The sequence below is a fragment of the Anticarsia gemmatalis genome, chromosome 5, assembly GCF_050436995.1.
Source record: "Anticarsia gemmatalis isolate Benzon Research Colony breed Stoneville strain chromosome 5, ilAntGemm2 primary, whole genome shotgun sequence".
NCBI classification, from domain to species: Eukaryota; Metazoa; Arthropoda; class Insecta; order Lepidoptera; family Erebidae; genus Anticarsia; species Anticarsia gemmatalis.
The window spans coordinates 6496521-6517547 of NC_134749.1; the positions used below are offsets into that span (position 1 = coordinate 6496521).

The following is a 21027-nucleotide window of genomic DNA, read 5'->3' on the forward strand; positions in this document are numbered from 1 at the left end:
GTTTAAGTCGTGTGCAGGTATAAAACCCTTTTATAAAATAACGACATAATATTGATGACTTTCAAACAAGGCTTTCAATCCTGAAGCATGCACCTGTACATCTTTATTCAATCTCCGAGTTTACGGACCCAGAATTGTCAGTTCCGCAAGATTCCGGTATTTGCAAGATTCCACGTTTAAGAACAGATTTATTTTTACTTTATTCATAAAAGGATTTGATTAATATAAACAATTTCAAAATAATTCTAGAATTAACGAATATACCACAACGTATGATGCTGGCAACATAATCCTGCGACGCACATCTCTTTCCTTTTCTTTGTCTATGGTCCCGTAGTGAGGTGGTGAAGAGATTGATAAAATCGTACAAAGCAATCCCTAAATATTCAGAGAAGTGAAGTGCACTCTTCGATAATATAAACGGATTACTCCATCAGAGTCCATCACTTTAGTTTTGGATAATGTTAGATCCAATTGATACTATCGACATGAAATCTTGTCGTATATGCTTGACAAATAAAAAACCATTATGCCCTCTGTTCAGATACAAATTGTCTGGAAATTATGCCGAAATGCTTACAGCAATTGCAGATGTTAAGGTAGGTGAAAATACTGTTGGTAGAGACATAAACGTAGCTTCTTGTCAAATGACGATTTACAGCAAATATAAACAAACTAGATAGTGTCGGGACAAAACTAATGATAACCGACAATATTACCGCGAAAGTAATTCTCAAGTATAGAGAGGAATTCGTATGTTTTGATTTGTTTGTCAAACTTGGTAAATCGTATATTGATAGATTATTAAACATTCAAATATTTTTAGGTGGCCTCCAACGATGGTTTGCCGGAAAAGATTTGCCTCAAGTGCTGCACCACTCTGGAAAAGGCTTATTTGCTTAAAACTGTTGCTGAAAGGTAATCACATAATTTATACTACTATTTAGTTCATGTGTTTTTTTTTTGTTAAATATAATTAAATATAATTCTCCGTTATTATGATAAGTTCGTGTTTACTTGAGTTGACACTGAAATAAAACAATTACATATTTACACACATTGCTTAGTTTTGTGAGAACATTGTTTAAAGGCAAAAGTTTTTACAGGTCAGATAAGAAGCTGAGAAAAATAATAGCCAGAGAAAAGGAGAGTGTGCCCACCAAAAAGATTGCATTTGATTCTTTTACTGATATCAAAAGTGAGATTGGTCCTCTTACAATAAAGCCGGAGCCAAAATGGGAAATGGAGATAGAAGTACCGGAGGGTACAAGGCCAGTGGAGACAATGGATGGCAAAGACATAGTAATAGCTAACACTATTATAAGGAAGGTAGATCCTAATGCTGAAGAAGATCAAAAAGTTGATGACACTGAGGAAGTACAGCTTACTTGGAAGTCAACTAAGACTGAATATGTTAAAGATGATTTAGATGTAAGTAATAATTGAATAATTTACCGAATAATTGTAATCCAATATACAGATTTTAAGAAATGCCTAACCTGTTCTGCTTGTTTTGTAAAAAATCACTTAGTAGCTTTCAATATTTCATATTAGGTCGGGGAAAAAGTCTTTTCGCATTATAGTAAGTATGAACTAGTAATAAAATCTCTTTGGCTTCAAGAATCACAAATATGTATACAATTCATTAGGTTTCTTTCAGTGAGCTCATGAGGTACCCAAATATCGAGCTTTTTTTGTGTAGAGAAAAGATTATATTACAAGTTCATACATACTATAATGCAAGAAGACTTTTTCCCCGACGTAATATTTTTATGCTATATAGTACAGTTAAATATTATTCAAAGTCATATCAATGTCTAATTTCTAATTTTTTATGTAATTTCAGACTGAATATTTAGATGATGATGTATTTCAAGATGATGATGATGAAGACTATGTTCCACCAGTGGAGAAACCAAAAACAAAGTTTAAGAAGCCTAAACTATCCGATATCAAAGTGTTTAAAGGCAAAACTCTTGTGAGAAAAGTTAAAGTAGTTAAAAAACTCAAAGATGAATATGACATTGATTCTATCAGATCTAGGGATGAAAATAAATCTAAATCTACCACAATTACTTGCTGTAAGTTGTTTGAAATACGTAAAAATATTTAGCACAAATATTGACATTAGTTCTAATCATAAAAAAAATATGACTATAAATTAAAAGTTACTTTGATATTTACAACATTAGTTTTCAAATCAAGGTTTCTCTCTGCTAAACTTTGCCACAACATAAATTAATGTTTTTTTCTTTCTAGATCCCATTTTGAAGAATGGCTCACGAGGTGCGCCTATTCTATTAAAAAGACCTAAGGATGCTACAGTGTTAAAAGTTCACTCCGGATACAAGACTAAGGTGCAGAATTTATCAGATCAAAATAAAGTTCTTCGTAGAGACAAGCCAGTGAGAATGGTGAGGTCTGCAAGTGTTAAACAGAGAGAGAAACTTGTTTGTCCTGTATGTGGAATACTTACTTACACACTTGGAAATCACATAGCAACACATCAAGGTATTTACAAACATTATACAGAATTTTGATTGTATAGTAGATATGAACGAAAATTGTTGTCCATGTTGAGTAGTAGTAACACTACAATAAATGTACTACATTGTAAAAAATATTGTTATAAAACAATAAAGTATAGCAAACTACATGTTACTGTTTTAAAAAATACAAAACAGGTATATAGGTCTACATTTTGAAGAATGAATTGCATTTTATTTTACAGAAAAGAAGAGATATACATGTCCACAATGTCCAAGGTCCTTTGCGCAGAAAAGTAATTTAATGGTTCATGCAAAACAGCACACTGGAATTAAAGATCATATCTGTGAAATTTGTGGTGCTGGCTTCTACAGTCAAAAGTCACTTGTTAGGTAAGTTTCACTAAACAATTGATTTTACTGTGTTTAATTGATGTATCATTATTTCACTGCGATTTTGGCTTCTTTCTAACTATGCTTTGAGATACACTAACAATTAATTGATCACTACCAATTCTGTTACAGACACAACTTGATTCACAAAGGGGAAAGACCATTTTCATGCAATCTATGTACCAAGAGATTTATTGCTGTGAGTATATTTATTTTTTTATAGGACTTTTGATGATGATCTGAACTACAATTTATTATTAAAATGTTCGATAGTTTGGTATTAAAATACGTTTTTGAATAATTGATCTGTATGTTCTATCTAAATTTGATCCCCTAATTATGTGCTAAGTGCAATTGATGTATTTCAGCGTTGTGATCTGAATCGGCACCTGCGCATACATTCGGGTTACAAACCATTCAAATGTAACACATGCACAATGTCGTTCAACGCGAAACATCAGTTGCAAAATCACGAGCGAATGCACACCGGGGAGCGGCCATACACATGTCAGGTGCGTTAAACACTTTCAAAATTATTTCTTATCACGTTCCAGATGGCAGGACTCCGCCGCCATATGGCGATTCATACAGGCGACAAAAGATTCAACTGTGAATACTGCAATAAAAACTTCACACAAAGTCACCACCTTCAGAACCACTTGCTTACTCACACTGGTGCTAGGCCGTATTCTTGTGAGGTCAGTAGGCCACCTGAGTGATTGTAATTCTCAAATTCACATTCTTTCACGCATCATTATAGAGAGATATCTAGTTTCTCATATTCTTCCTTGTTACGACATGCCATAATATATAAAAAATATTTTGTGAACGACGACTTGGACGTTTTTGGTTGTTATTATACTTCACTGAAGTAACTGCAATGTCCCCTTCATTAAAAATTAAGACATGTAAGAACTAATATAAACCTAATATGTTAACAATTTCGCAATAAAGTCACCATTCGCGAATGTTTCTATATGTCTATATGTTGCAGTTAAAGCTATATAATAAGTACTCTCTTTAAAATTTTCAGGTATGCAATGTCGCATTTAGCTACAAGGTGAACTTAAACAACCACGTGTTCAAAGTGCACGGCATTAACTTGAAGTTTAAGTCGATACACACTGTGACTGAGGACGTGCTACGGCGAGAGATGGGCATGGTGAACGAGACAAGGGTTGCAATATCACACATTATGCCACAGCTGGGAGAGGTTCCTACCCCGGCCGCTCACGAAACTGTTCTATCGTTATCATGATCGTGTCACGATGTCGATGAGACATCGATAAGCAGTGATGAGGAAACGGACGTTATACAAGGCACCGTTTATTAAACATTTTAACTTCTCTATTTCATGTAAATAAGTCATGAAAACCTCCTTCAATGTTAATTAGTATTAGATTTTTGATTGTTAATTAAGAGCATAGTTGTTACCATACGTTGTTGCATCGCCCCCTCCGGTTTGTACACCATTGATGTTAAAAAAAAAACAGTGGTAGATTAATATTCCGCGTATGCATAATTTTGTTAATCGGATTATTATCGCACTAAGGATGGCAACAGACTGCAATTCATGTTTGATGTTACGAATGTTAAGGTCTAAAAATGATTGCCATCTTACGAGGCATTGCTGGTTATACGCCGTGCATGTGTAATGCCTGGCGAAAAGTGTATCGATCCATCTTTACGAAAAGGGGACAGCGGATGAAACTATAAATTATAACGACATTCTATTACATTTAACTCAGGATACTTTAATACTCCGCATTTTAACGTGATAAATATTGAGCGTATCAACTTAGTTATAATAATAGGTGCCTTTGTTATAAAATTCCAGCTAATAAGTCTAACATCTACGTACTTATACGCGTCTTAGATGTAATAAATTAGTAACTTAACGTCATTTAGTCACCATTGTGATTACAGTTAATATTTTATTTGGTATTTGTTATTTTCGTTGTGACAATGTTTTTAGTTTCCCGTGAAACAACAGCAAACAGAGAAGTACTATATTTGTTTTTACACATTTTGTACATAAATACGAGGTATTGTTATTACTTAATTAAAATAGTTTTGTCATATACTATTTAGTTTCATTTTAGTTACACTAAATTTTAAATAGGGAGGACTGAATGAGGGGACAGGCCTTTGCTCAGCAGTGGAACATAGAAACAGGCTAAATAAAAAAAATAAAAAAGAATGGTAATATTGATTAAATTTAAGTAAGCAGAATAACTTAAAAAAGGAAATATAAATAATACACTTTAATGTAAGGGTGTATATTTATAATGGGTTACATGAACATATTAATATTATACTTATCACCCCACTTCATTTGTTGATATGGATAAACAATATTCAGTTACTTTCCCGAGTATCGTTCTACATTCCAGCATGTTCATGATTTATTCTTGAATCTGGGAATTCTGTACATGGTAGTCTCTAGCACAAATACAACCAACACTTATTGGTAGATGTTCGGCGAACCATCTGGTCTTCAAATCACCTGGTAATTCTAGAGAATCGTGTCTTGAGAGTGTTCTTCTTCTTATGATGGTTATCTGAAATGATTTTAATAGATTTAGATACTCATGTATGTTTCGTAATAGGACATTTCCAAACAAAAATATAAGGCTTGTGAAAAAATAGGCGCATAATTGTTACTTGATCACTTGATGTAAATTGGAAAACGTTATCCTTATCTGATACCAACTGAAGTTGCAAAAAATGAATGGTCGTAGTATTGTGCCATTAATATAATTACATTATACATATTTTCCTTGCACACGTAAGGTGGAAGACAGTGTTGTTGCCTTGAGCTGCAGCTTACAATTTCTATGTTTCGAGGGTATACATTCTCTCCGAAATCCCTTTTGTTTCTCTGAAAAGTAAAATAATCATGGTTAGTATTTTTAGGTTTTGTAAACAGTAGCAGGTCAAGTCCTGTAAGCCTACTTCTAATTATGCCATTCTGTTTTCCAAGCACGAAGACGTATAATTAATAATACGAAAATCCTTGTTCAAACACTGTTTTAAAGGCCATGTACTTGACGAATACTTACAACAGATTCACAGTTGCATGGAGGATCAGGAATAGCTTGCTGCAAATATGTAAAATATTTTAAAATAACAAAGCAAAGACCGTTGCTTTAGTCATGCACAATACAAGACTTCTATGTTTAAACATAATATATCACAATTTTAATTTATAATAAAATTATGAGTATTTTAAATTTAACTAACAAAAAGAAAATAGCTAACTCACATTAAATTTCTTCACTTTAATATTGCCCCTCTTCCGAGTTCTCGTTTCTACCGAGTTGTCTAGTAAAATTACATCATTTCTAATCATATTTGCATAGTCAACGATAAAGGCTGACAGCTCTTCGGGTTTGGAGTCGGACTGGAAAGGTTCAGTATCATAGCTAGGTCCTAGGTCAGTGCTTCCTAACATTTCACTGTCCCTATTGTCCCGGGCTATTTTCACGACATAATTCTTTCTTTTACGGGTTCTCTGGTCTTCTAGCATAAATTCGTTCACGTTAGACGATCTTTTTAGCGCCATCACTTTGGGAACTAGCAGTTGAATGAAAACGAAAAATCCAAAACATACTATCACTAACACCAGAGGTCGCGTTATCTGAAATTTAAAATATTTGTTATGTTTAGAAGGTAATTAATTCACTTCTTTATTATAAAAAATCAATACTATATTAAGATTTACCTCGCACCAGTAAGCTAAATAAAAAAAATAACGCTGGGATAGTTACTTACCATCTCGATACTTGTATCTACAGGTGCCACGAAAGACTGAATACATGTGGAAAATTTTCCACCCTTATATAGTAGAAATTGATTGAAAGGTAGATAAAAGGATCCATTAGAAGAAAATCTTATCTATTGTGTTATTTATAGACAAAAGGTGAACATCAGGATATCGGATTACGCTTTTCTAGTGACAATAGAGGGTTGACGTTAATAACACAAGGTATTAAGACAAAAAGGGTTGAATATTATTAGATGACTTACAATCTTAACAGGCCAGTACAACATAAAACTCAGGTACAACAACAGTTTTCTAGTAGTAACAAAATGCAATTATCAGGTTTTTTTAATACAGTCAACCTGGGTAACTTTGAATCATTTGGATAACATTGAATGTGGGAATTCGAACTAGTTTCGATTATTTTTTCATCATGATATATGTATATCAAACTTGATATACGTCGGATATATATCATAAATATCCGATATTTTGATATTTATAATAAATATCGGATATTTTCAAACACTAATTAATAACCTTGTTGATTGGTTGCCTATCTATCAATTCTGATTTTGATTACCTGCAGGAGATAAGTTATTTTTTCTTTTAAAAAACGTACCTAATAAACGTAAATTAATTAGGCCTATTTACAACCGGAGTCCGTATTAACGAAGTTAAACTTTTGTTGATGCAAAATTATTTGTTACGTGAGGAAATCGAACCCACGAAATGATAGCAGAGTGCAGTAAACACTTTAAACGCAACGCCACACGCGACTATTATCCCGATCTCACATATTGTGACCACACGGGGAGATTTTTAAATTGAATCATAAGCTTCTAGCAGTCGCCCGCAACATCGTCCGCGGGGACTGTAGCTTTCATAAAAAAGTTTTCCCCCTTTTTGTGATGGAATTTCTAATAATTCTAAATTAGCTCCTCTACACTTCCTAAGGAATTTTCATACCAAATTTAAACTTTCTACTCAGAAGTTTGTGGTGTGCGTTTTCTGTCAATCAGTCACACAGTAACAGAACAGTTTAATATGATATATTGATATTCTTATTATTTGATATTGCCAACCCTGTACGAACATGGATATGCTTATTGGGTATATTATAGATCTTGATATCGAATTGGACAAACTAGTTAATGTAGAACTGTTCACTCATTTACGGGTAAAGGCATTTGCCCAGCTGCAGTGGGACAGTAAAGGCTAATAAGAAGTGTGTGTACAAGACGTGACCGGGGGATTTTCGAGACAGCGCTTTAATTAAAAATGGTGCGTTTTTTTGTAAATAAAATAAGTATTAATAATTAAATAACATTTTAATAACTTCTTAATCTATATGTATAAAATTAAGAGATAATTATTTCAGTCTTGACAAACAAATAACAGATTTTCATGATTTAGAAACTAATAGGTATTTGTCTTGCTTCTATAGCCTTCATTAGCTGTTTATACGCCAACGCTCCCTGTGGTCCTTCAAAAGTGCTTGTGACTATGTCGTCACTCATTATTACACCTTGTGCGTGAAGTATTACGTTTCTCATAAGAGCTCTCTCTCGCTCCAAAACTTCTTCATTCATAATGTTAACTGACCTTCGCTTTAGAAATACGCCATGTTTTTTGAGACAATGTCGGTTAAAATCGTGTTTGTAGCTATAGGGCTGTGAACAAATCTGAAAAAGAGATGAAATGTTAATCTCCCTAGGTCGAAACTGGCAGGTCTCTTTTTATGTGACACAATATTAATTAAAGGTATTTTTGTATACCATCTTATATTTTGTTACTAAGCATCTAAGGCGATAACAGGGGAATAGACTAATTGCAATGTGCAGAATGCACATGTCATGATGTATTGTTGCTACATTGTTGATACAAGCATAGAAAAAATTTAAAACGCACATCGCACTTAAATGGTCGATCTCCAGTGTGTACTCGCATGTGATGCCTGAGTGCGTCTTTGGTATAAAACGTCATAGAGCATAATTCACACGGGACTGGTTTTTTTCCAAAGCTATGAATTTTTATATGCCGGTTCATCTGGGATTTCTGTAAAAATAAGTTTTTATCAATTACCTACATTAGAATCTCCATTTCAAAGGGGTTGATATTCCAGGGGTAGACTTACGTATTAATAATTATCAATTCAAAATCACCATCATAACAAACGACACTTAATAGTGCAGGTAAGTTTTGAAGCAATGTGTTTCTGACAAAATTCTCGGGATTCTAGCTGATTTAAAGAATATAATCAAATTATGAGCCGATAATGATATTAATTTAGTCCATACCTTCTTGAATGCCTTTTTGCAAATCTCACAGACATGTTTCTTCTCATCACTGTGTACCATCTTAAGGTGACTGAAATGATATATTCAGATTAAGCAAAAATACTACATAATTATATAATCATAAAAAAATTGTTACACTATATTTACCACAAAATATGTAGCTTTAACATACCTTAGCAATCCAGTTTTATACATAAAGGAAGCAATACATTGGTCACATTTAAATTTATTAGGTTCATTGTGAAGTTCTTTGTGCGCAGTCAGTTGGTTTATTGTGAAAAATGATTTTCGGCACTGGTCACATTTATAAGATCTTATTGCTGAAAAACAATAAGGTATATAAATTCAATATACTCTACTCCCTTGCTGATGGCAGCCTTGCAGTAACACATGTGAATGGTATTCTATTATAATTTTCTGTACATATTGTGTATAATCAACTTTTTACAACAAGCAATAAATTATGTTTGCTATATTAAGAAATTCAATACAGCAGAGCAAAACAATAAACTCACCAGTGTGATTTATCAAATGTCTTTTCATTGCACTAGAAAATATTAACTTGCCACAATGTGGACAAACACTCTTCCTTCCTGTAGATTTCTCTTTTGGTTTTGATGGTTTTCTCTTTATTTCTGTTTTTACTATTCCAACATCTTGCAAATAAACAGGCTTTATTGGTTTCATCAGTGGATACTTGTCAATACTTCTCTTGGATTCTGAAAAAAAAAAACTTTTGTATGATAACAATAATAAATAATGATAAGCCACTGTGTAATTCATTGTGAAAAAAACTGTGTATAGTCTCAAAAAGTTTAAGCTTTCTTGACTAAAGACACTTACTCACCTTTTTTCTTACATTTCTTGAATGATTTTTTTTTTGACTTTAGTGGTTTTTCATAATGATAATCACTATCAGTATCTTGATCATATTCAATATCAAGTTCATAATTTTGCTATAATAAAACAGTACAAACATTTAAATAATAATGACCCAAGTAGTGATTTAAAATCTGATTCTAAAGAACAAAGTTTAAATAAGTTTTCGCATGTTCTATACTTACATCACAATCATCATCAGATTCCATTTTTACAGAATTTAAAAACTCGTTAACAGTTATCTGAGTTTTTGAGCAATCCTCCTTGTCCTCCTTTATCTTTTTTATAGTAGTATCATTGTACTCTAAAGTGTTTATACTGTCTTTGAATAAGACTTCAGAATAATTATCTAAAGTTGGTATCACAGGTTTACAATCTGGTTCAATTTCTATTTGAATTTTGATATCACTTATATTATTGAACAAAATTCTTTTTGAGTTAGCAGATTCATTTAAAACCATTTCTGATCTGTAAAAATAAGAATTTATAAATTATTCTAGTTTTAATGCTAGTCAATCCAGTAACAAAATATCTGAACTAACCTTTCGATGCAACCTTTGAAGTCGTAAGTTTCTCTCACTTTCTTACAGCAAGATAAACATATTTTATCAGGAATACCGCTGCCAATGTGAATCTAAGGATTGGAAACGTGAATTGTTATAATATCTAATGCAAAGAATTAGTACGAATAAAAAAAAGACACCAAACAAGTGTACCTTTTTGTTTATTATTGATGTTATCATATCATGGTAAGTGATTCCGTCTTCTACACTATGAAGAGATCTTAAATTTTTGCGACACTTCAAACAAATGCGACATTTGTCCATAGTTGACAATATCTAATAATTATTTATTTTGAACTCAAAAAAATGTAATTGTTTTCAATCACAATATATAATAAATGCTGCATTCGACATTCATTTCATGATCTGTCATTACCGTCAAGTGTCATATCACTGTCAAAATTGTGATCCCATTCCGTATTCCCTAATATCACACAAAATAACGAGTGCTACGTCTGAACATGAATAATAATCATTAGGTTTTTTGAGAAATATCAGTTACTTGTAGTTTGTACTTGGTCTCATTGATTAATTCTATTTTCTAGCAGTTTTTGATATTAGGCCAAATATTTGTTTTACGGTTTAATGTACAATTTATTATTACTTGAATTATCATTGCAGGCAGGATCGACTCAGATCGCCAAAAAATTTTTGATGAGTAATATTATGTAGGTAGGTACTCACATTTTGCTACTGTTGTTGTGACACTGTGCTACTTGCTTTTAGGTCTCCACTGTTGTCATAAATACGGTTCATGCTCAAAACATTCAAACTGAAAAGCTCATCTCTCTTTCCATGTCTTTCACAAGCACCGAACTTAACTTAGATTTTTTATGAATTTAAGATATCAATAGATACCTATATTGTTTAAATAGTTTACGTAGAATACACCTATTTCAGAAAAATAGGAAACAGATAAATCTTGTTTCGAAACATAAATATCACATCTACAAATACAACTGTATCAGTACAGGTTCTTGTGGGTACACAAACAATTTTTACAAGAGGGAAGAGAATCGAACTGGCTATACGTAGCTAAAAAACTTACTTTTGGTTCTTAACTCTATGTGGCATAAGTAGCTAGATATTTTGACACTTTACATGATAATGATATCGTATTATCGTATCCGATGTTAATATACGATGCAATGTCGCTGCAAGTCACCGATGTTAAGAGTACCTACCTATGTAGCCAACGACGTCCCTTTACGCCAAATCAAAATGTAATAATTTTACACAATGATCTCTCCCTTTCATATTTATTATAATAAAGAAACAGAGAAACAACATGAATAGAAAAAAGTTGAACTCAAAGTTAAACTTATCTATTCTTAATAATATCATTATACCTACATTACCTACTGGTATGTAGTAACGATGGTTTGGAAAAAAAATACTTTTACTTTATCTTTTTTTTTACTCACTAAATGTTGATATTACGATTATCTGAAATAGAATTTGGGTTAATAGTAGAGCTGTAATTGTTATTAACACTCTAGTTGACTGAATTCAGACTGAAAATTTTATTCTCTTTAACAAATGTTTTTGTTATTGATGGTAATGATCCTCAAAGACAATTATCTCCTGTTCATGCTCATACCCGATTTGGAATACATACTTAAGTGAACATCTTACATTTTAACTAGTTTGCAAATAACAGTCGGTAAAATAAAAAGAAAACACACACCAATGAATAGAAGTCATCGTCTCCTTATAGATACACTAGCGCTATTAGCCGTGCTAGTTATGGAGAGATCTCGATGTGTTAACTGCATTTACGCTTCCAGGAATTGGCCAAGTGACAGTATTCAGCGTCGCTTAACCACGTAGAATGACCTGCGCAGTTGCAGGGTGGAGTCGTTCATAATAAAAATACTTTTATGCATAAGCCAAGATTCCCTAAGGCCTCCGTAAGGTTATATATTTAAAATGCAGCGTCCTGCCTGTTACTTACCTAATTGTTAATTGTTGTTGCTGGCCGAGAGTTATTTTACCCGTTCCCAGTATAGCATTCATCCGCTTCAAGCTAAATTAAAAACATTCCAGAATCCTATAGACTTCATAAGAAATAAAGTTAAACAGACTTCTTGCCTAGCTACCTACTGCCTGATATTTAGCTAACAACTTTTCTTTTTCGCGTGTTAGCTGTCAAAATATTTATTCAACTTTGTACAACGGATTAGTCCATATGTTTCTTGTCAAAATATACAAAAAAATCGAGTAGCTATAAATAATTCTAAGTCTATTTTACAGAACATTTATCACAGGTTTCTGCTTAGCAACTATCTAGTGATAATTATTTTTGGTAACAAAATGTATTTTAAATAAAGTTTTCTAATGCGGGATTTTTACTCACATGAAGTCTATGAAATCAAAATTGTCACTAACTTGATCAAAGATTGTTGTTGCTAACTAATCCCAAACTTGTAAAGAGATCATCGTTGTATCAATATGCAACTCAACCATGTTTTATTGAATCAAATGGCAATGTTGTAAGTTGTACCTAACTCTTTCAAGTAAGTACATTTTAAATACATAAATATCTACTTACTTAATAATGATAGGTAAATGTTCTACAGTTTATTTTTTTTGGGAGTGTCTGTTTCAGTTTGCGAATTAGTAAATAATTGGAACTGTACCCAGGTACCTAACTATTTGCAAACAGTAGGTACAAAAATAATATCATTGCTAATTTGCAATAAAAAACTATACTAATGTATATCCATATCCAGTTCTTACGTTGTTAACTCTGTGAGCCACTGTGTTATCAAAAATGTTATCACAAAAAGTTTAAAAGAGTGATTAGGCTGTGTAATGATTATGACATCGAGTTATTAATGTCATTGAGATTATTATACATGCGTCAGTTGGTAGGGTGAGTACGTATCAGCAGGGCGGGCGGACTGAAGCGGTTGAAAGTTCATCAGTGGGCGCATTTTCGTGGGCCTGGCGCCGGCAGCGCTGCGCGAACAGATGAGTCAGCAGGTCAGTCGGCGGGGCGGCGGCGGGGGCCGCTGCAGCGTCCCGGGCGCCGCGTGGCGTGGCGTGCGACATGCGAGTGCCGAATGTGAGTCGTGTGCAGTGTAGCACGCGCCGCCCGCGGCCGCACATCGCTCATCGCGCTACGCCGCCGCCTCCCCGCTCTGCCGCACCACGCGTCCGCTGGGCGCGTCGCGCGGGCCGCGGGCCAGGCCCGCGAGCCTGCTGCTTCTGGCCGCGTGGCTGGCGGCCGTCGCTGCCGACGTCGCCTGTCCTCTGGAGCCGCCGGCGGCTCAGATCGCGTGCGCCTCCTGCCGATCGTACGAGAACGCGCGGGAACACAGCTTGAGAGTCATCCGCGAGAGCCTGCTGGCGAAGCTCGGCTTCAGCCAAGCCCCCAATACGACTGGTCGGGAGCTACCGCACGTGCCGGCAGATATGATGGAGCGCTTCGAGCGCCGGAAGCCGCCGCAGGGAGTGCAGGCCGATGCACCAGCTCCGACGCGAACCTTCGTCACACACACAGAACAGGACGACTTCCTCGCACGCACCGACAATGTCCTCATTTTTGCCCGTTAGTACCTTTCTAACTATAAATTACGTTATTTATATCAAAAGTGATTTAGCAATCAGTTAAATAGTGTATAATATTAACACAGAACTAAGTTCGATGCCCCGAGTCTAGATAGAAGCAGTAGCCCATTTATAGGTTTCCAAGTGACAATGAAATCGTAGTACTAAAAAGTATAGTTAAGGTTCTTTGGTAATATTCTTTTTGTCAAAATCTCTGATTTTATGAACATGAATTATTAGAATTTATTAAATATAAATATTTTGTTATAATATTCGCGATAGAATTATAGCCTAAAGATAGGTATTGGGTACCCAAATATATGCAGACGTGCCTATTTTACATGTCGGGTAGAACAGTAGAGAGTTACGTCTAGAATTTTGGTCGGCCTGACGCGTGGTCGGCTATTGGCATGGTCTGCGAAGTTCATTGACAGGCACGTGTGCAGCCTATAAGTGGGTAAGGCACTTCGTGGTCGCGTCACGCACAGCAAATTTTAATTAGCCAATGATTGCTTCAACTTCAACGCGTACATTATGTACCATTGTCTATAGAACACGACAAGTTGAGATTGTTATCACGATGGTCTCCGACAGCTTTTGAATAATAAAATCTGCAACGGTCAATGTAGAGTCCTATTGAACATTTAAGTATTTTAGGTATACCTACTTGTGTATTCTAATTTAAGCTCAAGTTATGTTCTATGTAGTAAGAATTCGTAATCGAAATAGTCATAGGTGGGTGAACTGTAGCGCAAATTATGCGACAGAATTTTACTCGTGCGTAGTTTAATAAAGTATATATTATGTATAATATGCATGACACAGAAGGGTGAAATTCTTGTAATGCGAAAACGGGGCTATCAAAGTTCAGGCTAGTATGTAATCTGGTAACGTGAACGAGGGGCTTCGACCGCTGACGATAACGTTAACTCCACCGCCACTTGTGCGTAGCTTACCATTAATTGAATAGTTTTAGCGCAAAATTAATTGAAGCTCCTTCCATTTAACTTTACTGTTAGAGATATACTTAATATATCCAATTAATAATGCGATGTGCGTGTATAAATTATCTTTAAACGTTATACTTAGTTATAAGAATATAAAGAAAAAACATCAGTTGTAGATAGACTACTGCACAGATAAGTATAAAAATACGACCCGTACGGTGATGCAGAATTTTATATAAACAGACTTAACAGAAGCTAAACATGACATATATTAAGAATTGCTATATTTAAGTCTGTTAATTTTAGTTTCTAGCTCCAGACTCCAATAATAACTTTTAGGTATATGTTAGCAGAAGAGGATATCTTACTTGGATAGATAGTTTACAAATATCTAGTAGGTACCTAACTTAGAATTATTTTATCATTTAGTTATTGACACTAGAATATAAAAACTTAATTTTCTAGGAAGGTGATGTTCCCACGATAGTGTGACGACTCAAAGCTCTTGATAGAGGTACGTTATTTTTAGCTTTATCAAAGTTGATAAAGTCATCACTAGTGCTCTACAGTGTGCATTGACAAGGTGCAACATATTATACGTATTATTTATACTCATTATCATACTCTTTACTGTTCTAGTTTAATTACTATTAAGATGTATTTTAATTGTAGTTTTTTAGCATGTCGATAGAGTTTGTACGGAATGTGGTGTGTGAAGCGGAATTTTAGTATGTAGAGTTATCTGTCGGGCAAGAGAGCGTGGCCGCCACCACAAATCTTTTTACCTGACATGCATAAAGTTAACATACTAAAGTTATTAGAGTGAACGTGTAAATTATGAAAACAATGGATGACTGAACTTAGAAGGTATATCTACATCTGAAAAATATCAATTAAAATGCATTACCTATGCCAAACAACCTCCGCGACTGCTTAACGTAGTATTATGTCATCAAAAATAGGTTAAAACAATATTAAAAAATACATTTTCTTATTGTTTAGATTAAATATCCAGCGGCCCTTACGCTGGTCGAAATTACCAATCGCGGATTTGACGTAGAGTAGGTGAGTACTTGAGTAGGCGTTTGACGTCTCTCTGTCTGCCATTCGCGCTGGCCGAGGAACACTGCCCTCGACTCATAATAATCGACGTGCAAACGCACCGCCTCCGTTTAACTGAATGACACAATTCCTGACACATTACCTAATCTCGACAACGTACGCTACCATGATTTCGCGACATCGGAGTCCCCAATCTGTTAAGTCAGAGTGGGCTAAATATTATCCCACTGATATTATCTCAAGTTACGGTTTATTTTGTAACTGGTCAAATATCAAAGAGGATTAGGCCTACTGGGGACACCTCTATAAAAAAAGCGCACCTATTGTTCTTACCTCCTAGGTGGTGTGGAAAAAGAACCTGCATGTTACCTTATATACAATTAATATAAGTAACGAAACGTAAGTAAGAAGTTCTAAATAGTTCTGAAGATAGCACATAGTAAGTACCATAACTTTTGTTTCCATTAATTGATTTACCCTTGACCCACAGACAACTTCCTGCCAAAACGATGAGTACACCCGATAAATCGGTTATCGCATCGCTACATCTTCGAACATTATTGAGATATATCGTCAGAAAATTGAAATATCGCTCATGAGATGTAACATTGTCAAATATCCATTAATTTAATATACATTGTGGTTGTCATTTTTATAAATAATCATTCCTTATCGGGAGAAGCAAGGACGTGACACTGTTACGTTTTTTTTATTACATATTAAAACTACTTATAGTTTCTGCATTTAATACAGTCAACAATATTATTGAATAAATAACATTCATATTTTATTTTATGTTTCAACATGACTAGAACTACTTTCATCGGATAGTTTTTGAGGTCATGGTTATATTAACGTAAGGAATAGATCGTTCAGTGGTTGGCAACAGGTCCACTACCGACCTCTCCAGCTAAGTGCGACCACAATCATCAGATACATGCCTACTTACCTACATTGTTTAATTAGAGATAACCTACAGAAAATGTAATTTTAAATAATTATTACGTTAATCTAATTTTGCAATACGACAATTGACAGTGTTAGGAAGGTATTAAAAGTAAGTCTATACCTTTAAAGTATGACACATACTAATTACTGATTAAAAACCAGTACCAAACAGTGAAAGATATGAGGGTAGGTGGCCATAATATTATTATGTAGAAGATACGTCAAGTACAACTAAGTACTTCGAGTACGACTATTACATCCTAGCAAGATGACCTAAAAGGTACCTAGTTACCATCTATCACTGAAGTATCATTAAAAAAATGCTCTTACTTCTACAAAATAAAGTATAGATTTGCAGAGAGCTACTTTGTCGCGCTAGTAGAGACTGTCTCGCGCGCGTCTGACAAGTGCGTGTCAACGAGACGGCCATTTGCGAACGATCGATTGTTTTGGCTGCTGGTAGTCACCTTAATTGCTCATGAATCAAGATGACTTGAGCGCTTTTGTATGGAATGATCAGGACTAGACTGATAAAACTATTGATAGGTTTATCATTGTAGATTATAATAATATACCTACCTATTTGCATTAATTGTGTATTACGACCAGTTCTAATATCGTATCTTCGTTATGGAATGCGTTTACTACAGTTTAGTTGTTAAGTAGGTACGTACGTGCCTAATGAGTATTTTGTCATTTTGACCAGCATCTTAATGATGTTTATTTACTTTTCTACTTTTGAAACGATCGAATAGAAAATAAATAGGTACATGTAACTGTTCATAAAAGTACATCAATACATTCAGGTACGTCAGTAATATCAAATCATTCAAATGCGTTAAATACTAATGATATTATACCTACATACAAAAATAATGATGAAAATGATCATGTAAAGTTATTAATTATTAACTAAGTAATGAAGTTTTCCCAAAATTGTAAAAACATCTAATATTTACCTTAAATGTCTAACGTCCTTTCATTTGTTCTCCTTATTTTTTTGCACAGGTAAAAATATTATGAGTACTTAGATAAGATACTTACTCACCTACCTACCTATTTTTCACCAAGTCTACATTATTTATATTGCAATTACATTGTTCGTTACAATATCTTCTTACCACTTTAACTTATTTACTTCGTTATCAAGTACCTACTGCAGATACGAGGGTGACTTGTAGCATAATACATTCATGTTTAATCAGTAAAAAATAATCCAGCTTTTCTAGTTATCTACTTTTTGCAAAGCACTCACATAATTTCGGTCAGGGTTAGATATATTAATTGCTACTATTTCGTTCGAATAAAAATATATTTTTATCTGATGCAAATCTTACAGAGATCTCTTATAATATTTATGCCAACATACATTTTCGTAGTTGCCAGGTACACAATTTTTAGCATGGTTTAATTCAGTGAACTACGTACGTTGATAACTCAAGCTCTTTACACAAAGATAGCGGATATCTCGTGCATGGAAAGCACATCCGCAGACTTAAATAGAGGTAGGTACGAACATCTTACCTATATAGAATAGCATATGTGCAAAACTGTGTGTAAAGTTATACGCAGCTGAGCCCGCATGTGTCGACCACCCTCGCGCTTTTGCAACAAATCGGTAATCATAATCTGTAGGGTTGGCAGCAATGGGGATGTGTTGGGAACCCTGGGCGGGATAGAGTTTAACTTTTTATACAGCGTGCCCACAATATGTGACAACGCACGTTTTTATTAACGTTGATTGCTTATTTGGCACAATAGGTGATACGTGTGCTTGCAGAGCGTGGATTTTGGACACATCCGCGTCTTGAGCTAGGTCATGATTGTGATTTAATGATGCAGGAGAAACGGGAATACCTAGACTGAGATGTAATACCTAGTGTAAACATAAAGGGAGATAAATTATATGCCGTATTTTCTATATTAAGGTACTCAATATAATTATAGAAAGGTCTCATGTTTCTAAAAGAGTATGTAGGAATGTATGAATAAGTACGAATTCTTGGTAATTGAAGATATTTTGTCTTAACAGGATGGTAAATGTACCTAATAAAATCTTCATATTGACAAATGTACATTAGTAAGATTGATACACAAAAAGGTACCTAGCAGTATGATCGCGTTTTATATTAAGTATTGCATTTTGATATTTTAGTACATAAATAGCAGTAATGTTGAATAATAAAATGTTTTAGGTAGGTATTTCTACTTTCTCTGTAATTGACATTATCATGCTATTAAACATTTCATTTTCAGGAGGTCATCGTTTAGGATTATGGTTTAAACAATACCTACCTAAACAAGCGTGGTGTAGGTACAATATGTCAAAAAATACCTCCTAGCATTTCATTGCACATATATGTAAGTGTAACTTTGTTTAGTATTTCATTATCTACTCGTATATAATACCTACATAAGATCATGTAAATGAATAAAGATTTCGTACTGTACCGGGGTTATCGTTTGAAGATTTGATCGTTTTGAGACTTCCTTTCACTATGCAAACAACACCAGGCACCTTGACACTAGAGGTTGATAACCGGTGCATTAGATGGGGCACAATTGAGGCCAGTGTGTGAGCGAGTTCAAGAGCAATTTAGGTTCCGTAGGTCAGTTCGCCGAAGGTAACCTTGACATTGACCACAATAGTTGCACCTGAAATGTTTATTTTGGTTTAACTATTTCGACAAATCATAATATTTATCTCTACTGTGACTCCAAGTCAAACAAAATAAGTATGATGATAATAAGCGTAGGTACTTAAGTCTACGCCATACATTGAATAGCTATGAGAGAGCAAGCTATGGTCAACGTTTTTCTTAAATGTACTTAATTGATTGACGTGCATTTGGTCAATATTTTTGTAAGATGTTATCTAGATCACAGAAAATTTCAAACCTAAGTAAATGCAAAGACTAGGACAACGAGTAGTAGGTAAACTGGTAACTACAACTGTTTAATTATTGGGAAGATTTTTCCTTCCCCGTAATTATTTTTCTGGAGCTTTCAACTTGCCTTAGAGTAAGAGCTTTTGAAAAGTGTAAAAATAACTTACTGTTACCTAAGTAGGTACAGAAGTCGCGACGGATTTCCAGGAGACAGGAGATAAGTACAGACATAAAAAAAGAAACCGTTCGTAAATTAAGCGAGCCGAGCGGGCGGAGACGCCACTCTCCTTCTGCTTTATTCAGGGCTGTTTTATATTTCATTCATACCTTTGGTGCTAAACCCAGACGGTTTATTTATAACGCAACTTTAACGTAGGTACATAAAGCTTTCCGCAAAATTAAGATTTCGAATTTAGTTTTGTTACTCTTTTTGATAGCTTTTGTTTCCCCTTCGGGTAGTGTAACTATTGTACCTATAATTGAATCTTGCCGTACCTACGGTGATGGTTTTTCGGATTTCTTCATTTTCATAGAAGCGCGCCCGCGGATAGACGTGGGTATAAATAAGATAAAATATAATATTTATAGCCTTGGATAATGCCGTCCGGTGCTTTATATCAAACACAATTTTCGTTTGTAAAAAATGCGATTCTCTTGTGCGTACCCACATTATGTATAAAGTGGCATCCTTATTTAACTTTGTTATTGTTCAAGAAAAAGAGGATGTCACGATAATGTGTGATGGTTGATTGCAATAAGCACTTACTTTGCATCAATTCAGTCAGGACGTCGATTTCAATTTGACCACATCCTGCTTTCTCAAGATATTCTTGTTATTTATTGTTATGAGAATTTTTTAAATTATCTCCGACCCTCTCTTGATGTCAATTGTTTGCATCATGTGAAACAGGTCTGGCTTAAATTTGAGGTTCCCTACTGTCTTGAAATTGAACCGTCCTTATTTTGATAAAATGTAGCTAATATTTACATATTTAGAATACATACATAGGTACTACAGATACCTATTTACCTACTTATATTATTATAGGTACTTACCTACTTGTTCAATAAAAATATATATCCCATAACTTTATTATTATTTCCGCAAGTAAAACGAGATGATCAGTTACAGGACTTTCATAATGGTAAGATCGCTTCTTTGTAGAAATATAATAATTATTAAGTTCATATAGTTAACACCCTTTATGTAGCAAGAAAATGATTGGAGGAGCTCCTGTCTTAGTTA

The 21027-nt window shown here is 34.4% G+C and overlaps 3 protein-coding genes across 6 annotated transcripts; 1 reads left to right on the forward strand and 2 right to left on the reverse strand.

Annotated features, from left to right (window-relative positions):
* Nucleotides 1-303: 303 nt before the first annotated feature.
* On the forward strand, nucleotides 304-4962 carry LOC142972930 (uncharacterized). Of its 3 annotated transcripts, none has more exons than XM_076114386.1 (9): nucleotides 304-599; nucleotides 827-918; nucleotides 1107-1431; nucleotides 1847-2081; nucleotides 2260-2511; nucleotides 2732-2879; nucleotides 3012-3078; nucleotides 3434-3577; nucleotides 3913-4962. In XM_076114386.1, exons 1-9 carry the CDS (start codon nucleotides 462-464, stop codon nucleotides 4135-4137), a joined length of 1626 nt encoding a protein of 541 aa, XP_075970501.1. In that variant the 5' UTR covers nucleotides 304-461; the 3' UTR covers nucleotides 4138-4962. The 3 variants fall into 3 exon arrangements, with proteins under 3 accessions (XP_075970501.1, XP_075970500.1, XP_075970502.1); XM_076114385.1 differs by lacking the exon at nucleotides 3434-3577 and adding an exon at nucleotides 3248-3391 and having other exon boundaries at nucleotides 305-599; XM_076114387.1 differs by lacking the exons at nucleotides 304-599; nucleotides 3434-3577 and adding exons at nucleotides 615-753; nucleotides 3248-3391.
* A 177-nt stretch (nucleotides 4963-5139) lies between these two features.
* LOC142973346 (prothoracicotropic hormone-like) lies at nucleotides 5140-6848 on the reverse strand. The gene is made up of 5 exons (XM_076114998.1): nucleotides 6654-6848; nucleotides 6145-6519; nucleotides 5942-5980; nucleotides 5644-5760; nucleotides 5140-5440 (listed from the first exon to the last, which is right to left on the reverse strand). The coding sequence occupies exons 1-5, from the start codon at nucleotides 6654-6656 to the stop codon at nucleotides 5285-5287; spliced, it is 690 nt and encodes a 229-aa protein (XP_075971113.1). The 5' UTR covers nucleotides 6657-6848; the 3' UTR covers nucleotides 5140-5284.
* Nucleotides 6849-7954: 1106 nt separating this feature from the next.
* Nucleotides 7955-12465, reverse strand: LOC142973349 (uncharacterized). 2 transcript variants are annotated; one of them, XM_076115000.1, is made up of 9 exons: nucleotides 12339-12465; nucleotides 10364-10455; nucleotides 10007-10289; nucleotides 9790-9898; nucleotides 9458-9661; nucleotides 9115-9262; nucleotides 8943-9012; nucleotides 8554-8700; nucleotides 7955-8327 (listed from the first exon to the last, which is right to left on the reverse strand). In XM_076115000.1, the coding sequence occupies exons 3-9, from the start codon at nucleotides 10280-10282 to the stop codon at nucleotides 8055-8057; spliced, it is 1227 nt and encodes a 408-aa protein (XP_075971115.1). In that variant the 5' UTR covers nucleotides 10283-10289; nucleotides 10364-10455; nucleotides 12339-12465; the 3' UTR covers nucleotides 7955-8054. The 2 variants fall into 2 exon arrangements, with proteins under 2 accessions (XP_075971115.1, XP_075971114.1); XM_076114999.1 differs by lacking the exon at nucleotides 12339-12465 and adding an exon at nucleotides 10538-10754.
* Between the last annotated feature and the right edge of the window lie 8562 nt (nucleotides 12466-21027).